The sequence below is a fragment of the Argopecten irradians genome, chromosome 6 (assembly GCF_041381155.1).
Source record: "Argopecten irradians isolate NY chromosome 6, Ai_NY, whole genome shotgun sequence".
NCBI lineage: Eukaryota > Metazoa > Mollusca > Bivalvia > Pectinida > Pectinidae > Argopecten > Argopecten irradians.
This window is the reverse complement of record NC_091139.1, coordinates 17,648,925-17,657,375: the sequence shown is the minus strand read 5'-3', so window position 1 is coordinate 17,657,375 and position 8,451 is coordinate 17,648,925. Positions and strand designations below refer to the sequence as shown.

At 34.8% G+C, this 8,451-nt stretch overlaps 1 protein-coding gene across 1 annotated transcript; it reads right to left on the bottom strand.

Moving 5' to 3' along the window:
• Nucleotides 1–224: 224 nt before the first annotated feature.
• On the bottom strand, nucleotides 225–5,935 carry LOC138325195 (uncharacterized). The gene is made up of 4 exons (XM_069270680.1): nucleotides 5,810–5,935; nucleotides 4,875–5,008; nucleotides 3,965–4,088; nucleotides 225–2,697 (listed from the first exon to the last, which is right to left on the bottom strand). Exons 1-4 carry the CDS (start codon nucleotides 5,902–5,904, stop codon nucleotides 2,673–2,675), a joined length of 378 nt encoding a protein of 125 aa, XP_069126781.1. The 5' UTR covers nucleotides 5,905–5,935; the 3' UTR covers nucleotides 225–2,672.
• Nucleotides 5,936–8,451: the final 2,516 nt, after the last annotated feature.

Here is an 8,451-nt window from a genome sequence, read left to right as displayed (position 1 = left end):
GCCTTTGAACGATTTTCACGGCTTAATTTATCAAACCTTATGGTTTTCAATACTTTACCGAAGAAAACATTACAGATAGCGAAAGTTTGTCGCCCAGTTATGTCACATATTAACTTTAATAATATAAGCGTATACATGAATGTTTACCAGTGAGATGTGCAGATATATACATACATGTAAATGTGATGTAGTGTGTGTTTTGTATTGATTAATAAAAAGAAAAAAACATATCAGTTAATAATTTTTATTGTAATTAGACAACAATGCAATTTTAATTATAATCCTTGAAGACACCAATAAATATACAAATAGAAATATTTCCATATTAAAAGGGTATTAAAAAATATTCATACATTGTATTTAAAACGATTAAGTTGTATATAAGTGTTATCAAACAAAATAGTACATAGATAATTCTTTTTCCAGAAGAAAAAAAAGTTTTTAGATTATCAATCTTTTTCCTGAGAAACTTTACACAGCGAAATTACATAAATCATCTTGAAATCAAAATCATATATCTACATACATGTACATAGATTTCATAAAACACATGGACGGATAAACCACTGGTTATTTCACAGATTGATAGGAACAAAATTTCAAAACTTAGTTCATATAAAGAGAATAAAATTATTATTTAATAAAAAAAAATATTTCAGGAATTGTTAAAAAAAAACCCGAACATCCGTTGACCTTTTCATCTTATTAAATGTAAAATATTCTTTAAAAGCAAAATTTATTTTTCATACCAAAGGTGTAGCACAATGATGTTGTATATGACTTGATAAAAGATTACATTATCAATTTTTTTTATTAAATTATCAAAAAAAAAAAAAAAAAAAAAAACAAGACATGTGTTTTTAGAAATAATTAAAGCAAATACTGTTGTTATTCACTATTCATAACATAGTTCAGCTTAAAATTTTGAGCCAAATTTTAACTTGCAAGATTTTCAAAAGTTGAAGAAAACTTGTCCTTTTTGTTCAGACACAATGGGTTGAAAGACTATGTAAATGACTTTCATACCAGATCAATTTAGGTCCAAAGATTTACATGTACTATGACAACAAGCAACTGCAATGAACTATACATTTCCCAAATTAATTATCACAAAAAATAAGGAATGTATAGACATAATTATCACTGTTAACTTTATCACTTTTCAAATAAAATAAAAAAAAAAATAATATCCAGCAACTAAGAAAATGCATGACTGACAAAAAATGATATTGACCTATTAAAAAATTATCTTCCTTATATATAATTGGTGTTTCTAGGAATCGTCGATGAATTTTGCAAAATAAAACCAATTTCTAAGATCTATTGAGTATTGTATTTAAAAAAAAGGTTAATGCAAATTCAGAATTTCTCAAAAGGCACATTTTTGAATGATGAATTTGCATAAATTTCAACTATATGAAATTCCTCAAAATCTGAAAGAGTGGATGCAATCACCTATTTTTAATTGAGGTAATTGCTATGTATATCAAAACCACTAGTAACTTGAACAACAAAGTGTCTTTCTTACACTTTCTTAGTCTATTAACTGCATTGTATACTTTCAACAAAATCTATACTGACAAGAAAAATATACAGACATCACAAGTTGTACATTTGTAAGTACAATTAATTAATGTTAATACAATCAATAAAATGTATTCGCCCTGCGAATCAGGTCATTTAACAATTATATAGTTTATATACAAAAGTGCATAAGTGAACATTTGAACTTCTTCTTATTTCAATTCGTCCAGCGAAAACAACATATATGTATACCTAAACCTACATGTAATATTGTCAATAATGAACTTTTAAAAAAAAAAGACCTTCCAGTGATTTTTAGGGGTGCATTTTGGATCGAATTTCGGCCTCTTCCCCTACAGAAATTTAGCTGTGTTCTCCCAATTTCATGTAAATATTTTCCCAAATAAAGAAAAACCTCTGCTAAATATATGCATTTCAAGGAAGGGAAAATGTATGGGTAGTAGTATTTTCCCAAATTAAAAGGTACAGGCCTCTGAAATGATCATATACAAAAATCACTGCTTCATTATTAGTAAAATAAAATGTTGAAAAAAGATATCAATACCAATTCCAAAAACAAATTTCATTCAAATATGAAATAAATTGTATAAGAGCTTAATATCCATGGCCAGTTGAAATTAAGTTCATGAATACAAGTATACAAGATACCTTCTGACCTATCAGAGTTACTTCCCTTTGTTTTACTTCATCAGCACTGATGGAGGGAAAGTAACTTACTCTAACAGAATAATATAGACGTAGTGATACAAAAAATGAATAGTAACACAAAGGGAAGTAACTCTGGTAGATCAGAATTGGCTTTACAAAAAATAGCTGCAACCATACCCCACACAGATGTAGTGAGACCATTTTCTCATCTTTACAATGTATATCAGATAATTGAAATTATCTATCAAAACATCCAAATCTCATCAGGTGTATGATATATAGTGGGGCAATTGTTACCATTTAACACTGACAAGGAAAGTATGACAAAGAAACAAAGCATTTAATTTAATATCATTGTATACTTAAAGATATGAAAAACAGACTCAAGGAAGAGAAAGCACACCTTGTGCTAGGTACAATTGTGCCTTTTAAGATTCGTTGTGAAATCCTTGGTTTGGGGTTGATTAAGGTTTGTATTCTTATCCAGAGCCAGATGAGCAAATTCTGAAAGTATATTATATGAACATGTAATACTTTATAGTGGCAGGTTAAATATGGACAATAATTGATATTTTTTTATGTTAAAACATTATAATTACCGTATTTGACCCAATAGGAGCCCTGCAGTGTGCTTAAAATTGAATTAAATGAAGTAAAACTTCAAAGGACTAACTTTGGATGAACCTTTCATTACATTATTGCACAATTAAAGTAAAAGGCTATTAAAACAAAATAAATCAAATAGAGGCACCTATAGAGTTTTCCTAGTTTCATAGTCTGCAATTAATTTGATGTCAATGAAATTGCTACCTGGAAAAGGAAAAGAGGGCGCTTACAGAGACATGTGTGCCCATTAAGTTGAATACAGTTCATGTTTACTTGGTATGTACTGGTATACTATCATAAGAGGTGTAACCAGAACCATACATCCATTAAGACTAACAAGTTTATACATATATGTGCCAATAATATAACATCTCATTATTTTGACGAGATAGTTTTACTAGAAAATTAAACAATGCTTTAGATCTGCCCTTAGTTAGTCTTTCTGATAATTCATTTATTTTGTGAATATATAAATCAAAGTAAGTTTCATTGGAAATGGTTCATGATCATGCAGTTTAAACAGAGTTTCCAGAAAAAAATATTAAAGGCCCATTACCTTTCCAAAATGGCTTTTAATTTTTAAAATGGGATTGTAAAACGAGATCGATAATTTTGTAGAGTCGCAAAAGTTATTAACTCATCTATAATACTACACTCATCATCATCTCTCAGAAAATTTTAATTGAAATAAATAAAATGTTAATTTTCATAACGCGGGTGGTCTTAAGTTTCAATTAAGTATTATTGTATTTGACCCAATATGTGCCCCAATCCTATATGCGCCCCTGCCACTCTTTTGAAGCCTCAGTTTTACTAACCGGTATCTCAAATTTTATACAGACCAAAGATATGAAAATCTACATAATTTCTTTATATGATTTTCTGCAAATTAATTATGGTTTACATTCTGCTATCATTTTATGACATTGAAGTCAGTACTTTATGTGTTCCTAGTCTTTATTTTTTTATTGTTTTAGCCAGGCCATTTATTGGGTCAAATAAGGTATATCATTACGTTCTGTTGAAAAAAAAATGCAATAAAAGAAAGGTGAACACTATGAATGAATTGATCAAAGCCTACACCAAGGGTAAATAACTCCAAACTTAATGTTGATACGACTCAATATTGACAGCTCGGAGTATATATATTTCGTATATGACTTACCCGCATGTTTTCTGGCAGTACACATCCGTATAGTTCTGTATGCTGTATACAGAGAAATCTGTACAATGATTTGTCAAGTTTGACCAAATCTCACAGGACCTTGCTGTATGGGTGTCAGCGCAAACTGAAAATGAAAGAATATACTGTCTATGATTTTACTACATATTATATAATATTCTAAAACTGAAATTAAGATTCATACAGCTACACATCTGTGAAGGAACAACTCCAAAAATGTTTAATATTAAAAGTTAGAATTCTATATTTATGTCACTTATAGATTATGAATAAAAAATCAAAATCTAATTGACCATTGGTTCTTTGATTCAATGTTGTCTTTCTAAGTTTTGTGACTAAAAATTTAGTTACAAAAAACATTTAATTTCATTAACTTAAAATATGCCAATAACTTTGGGATAGTGAGGTTTGACTCTTTGTAATTAAATATTAATATATGAAAAACAATTCTATGAAAATAAACAAGAAATCAAATTATACTAGACCACAACAATATGTTGACCATATATTATAGGGATCCATTGTACATGTAATTAACTCAAAACCTTTATGAACGTCTATGAAGAATGTCCTTCCATTTTATGCGTATATGATTTACTTTTACTATAAAACAAATTCATGCAGTTGTGGCACATTCATATCTCAATCTTATTCAATAATTCAGTTTAGACAATGACTGTGCTGCTTTTAAAATTTCCCATTATTACATCATTTGCGTAAATGATTATGGAAATCAAATTATAATGCTGGACACTAATCTAATGAATTTAAAACTTTTAAGGCGAGCTAGATCAGTGAAATATATCAAATTGTGACCAGTATGTAACTGATTCTCAACTTACATTTAGGGTCTAATTACAGAAAACCAAGATTTAACAGATTTAAATCTTACCTGAAGGGTCAGGAGTAGTGGGCACTGCTGCTGTTGCACATGTCACTGTCGGACAACAGTTCGGGAAAGCTAGCCCAGAATTACTCACTTCCTGACAGTTTCCGTTGTCCAGAGGTGGAGTGTCTGGGTGGCAACTACAAAACAATATATAAATTACAGTGTTACCTGTCAAAATTGACTCTCGTCTAACCCAGATCCCTATGACATGAACTGTTTTCTTGATTATAGTTAAGAAAAAAAATTAAAACATGTATAATCAGAAATACTGTATATACCGACCAAATATACTAATCCTGATGATAATTCAGTGTAGACAAGATATACTTACATGTTTTAGCTCTGACATAAGATATATAAAGTACAAGGTTACATCATGACATGACAAAATGAAGCAAATCTTAAACATGTCAAGTTTTGAATTTTGGTATTTCAAAATGGAGTAATATTGGGGTACTAAATATAAGCAACCTAGCTCAGATTGCTGAAAAGCTGTTGCAGCAAGTTTGTGGCTGCAGTATGCTTGTTTGTAGCAAGCTTGTTGCAACTGGTTGCAGGAAACTATAATTTGCATATGTCCATAAATATATATGGGCTTAATTGTCACACTGAGCTTTCATGCAGCAACCAGTTGGAAGAAATCTTTTATTTCTGTAAAGCGATATACTTAGAAAAACATTGATCTACCTAATAAACTACAATAAGTAGGACTTCATTTTTCTTTTGAGTACATGTTCAAACCATATGCATACATGTTTATATAGCTACATGTACAGTGTAGTTATTCTAAAAGATCTGAAAGTAATATACTGAAAACATGAATACCTGGTATATATATTAATTTACTGTACAATAAAAATATTTTAATTATTTTTATTTTTAATTAAAACTTATCGCAATAGAAGCTTATCAAGAGTATGCAAATTAAGATTTCCTACATGAGATCAACAAAGTAGTTTCCGGAAGTCTTTTTGTGGCAGATACGTGCATCACATGCTCCAAGACTTGATTGTGTCACATCCAAATCAGCCATGATATTGCTATTGTAGTCCACACATTCTGTAATTAAATATACATTGTGGTTAATAATCAATTAAGCAAAGGTTTTCCACAATACAATTCAATACAATACTACTTTTTATTTAAAAACGCATATTTCATACATATAACATTCCCCCTATTAGGCTCCGCCCCTCCAGCCCCGGGGGGGCCAGAGCCAAAATTTATACAAGTTCTGTTCCCCTTCCCCCAAGGATGTTTGTGGCCAAATTTGGTTCCAATCCCTGCAGAACTCTATGACTAGTAGCAATTTAAAGGATTTACCTCTATTTCCCCTATTGGGCCCCGCCCCTCCTGCCCCCGGGGGGTCAGAGCCAAAATTTATACAAGGTCTGTTCCCCTTCCCCCATGGATGTTTGTGGCCAAATTTGGTTACATTTCGTTCAGACCTCTATGACTAGTAGCGATTTAAAGGATTTACCTCTATTTCCCCTATTGGGCCCCGCCCCTCCTGCCCCCAGGGGGCCAGAGCCAAAATTTATACAAGTTCTGTTCCCCTTCCCCCAAGGATGTTTGTGGCCAAATTTGGGTACATTCCATTCACAACTCTATGACTAGTAGCGATTTAAAGGATTTACCTCTATTTCCCCTATTCGGCCCCGCCCCTCCTGCCTCGGGGGATCAGAGCCAAAATTTATACAAGTTCTGTTCCCCTTCCCCCAAGGATGTTTGTGGCCAAATTTGGTTCCAATCCCTGCAGAACTCTATGACTAGTAGCGATTTAAAGGATTTACCTCTATTTCCCCTATTGGGCCCCGCCCCTCCTGCCCCCGGGGGATCAGAGCCAAAATTTATACAAGTTCTGTTCCCCTTCCCCCAAGGATGATTGTGGTTAAATTTGGTTACATTTCATTCAGAACTCTATGACAAGTAGCGATTTAAAGGATTTACCTCTATTTCCCCTATTGGGCCCCGCCCCTCCTGCCCCCAGGGGGCCAGAGCCAAAATTTATACAAGTTCTGTTCCCCTTCCCCCAAGGATGTTTGTGGCCAAATTTGGTTCCAATCCATGCAGAACTCTATGACTAGTAGCGATTTAAAGGATTTACCTCTATTTCCCCTATTGGGCCCCGCCCCTCCTGCCCCTGGGGGATCAGAGCCAAAATTTATACAAGTTCTGTTCCCCTTCCCCCAAGGATGTTTGTGGCTGATTTTGGTTACAATCCATGCCAAACTCTAGGACAAGTAGCGATTTAAAGGATTTACCTCTATTTCCCCTATTGGGCCCCGCCCCTCCTGCCCCTGGGGGGCCAGAGCCAAAATTTATACAAGTTCTGTTCCCCTTCCCCCAAGGATGTTTGTGGCCAAATTTGGTTACATTTCATTCACAACTCTATGACTAGTAGCGATTTAAAGGATTTACCTCTATTTCCCCTATTGGGCCCCGCCCCTCCTGCCCCCAGGGGGCCAGAGCCAAAATTTATACAAGTTCTGTTCCCCTTCCCCCAAGGATGTTTGTGGCCAAATTTGGTTCCTATCCATGCAGAACTCTATGACTAGTAGCGATTTAAAGGATTTACCTCTATTTCCCCTATTGGGCCCCGCCCCTCCTGCCCCTGGGGGATCAGAGCCAAAATTTATACAAGTTCTGTTCCCCTTCCCCCAAGGATGTTTGTGGTTAAATTTGGTTACATTTCATTCAGAACTCTATGACAAGTAGCGATTTAAAGGATTTACCTCTATTTCCACTATTGGGCCCCGCCCCTCCTGCCCCCAGGGGGCCAGAGCCAAAATTTATACAAGTTCTGTTCCCCTTCCCCCAAGGATGTTTGTGGCCAAATTTGGTTCCAATCCCTGCAGAACTCTATGACTAGTAGCAATTTAAAGGATTTACCTCTATTTCCCCTATTGGGCCCCGCCCCTCCTGCCCCCGGGGGGTCAGAGCCAAAATTTATACAAGTTCTGTTCCCCTTCCCCCATGGATGTTTGTGGCCAAATTTGGTTACATTTCGTTCAGACCTCTATGACTAGTAGCGATTTAAAGGATTTACCTCTATTTCCCCTATTGGGCCCCGCCCCTCCTGCCCCCGGGGGGGCCTGAGCCAAAATTTATACAAGTTCTGTTCCCCTTCCCCCAAGGATGTTTGTGGCCAAATTTGGGTACATTCCATTCACAACTCTATGACTAGTAGCGATTTAAAGGATTTACCTCTATTTCCCCTATTGGGCCCCGCCCCTCCTGCCCCCGGGGGATCAGAGCCAAAATTTATACAAGTTCTGTTCCCCTTCCCCCAAGGATGTTTGTGGCCAAATTTGGTTCCAATCCCTGCAGAACTCTATGACTAGTAGCGATTTAAAGGATTTACCTCTATTTCCCCTATTGGGCCCCGCCCCTCCTGCCCCCGGGGGATCAGAGCCAAAATTTATACAAGTTCTGTTCCCCTTCCCCCAAGGATGTTTGTGGTTAAATTTGGTTACATTTCATTCAGAACTCTATGACAAGTAGCGATTTAAAGGATTTACCTCTATTTCCCCTATTGGGCCCCGCCCCTCCTATATTTATGTCACTTATAGATTATGAA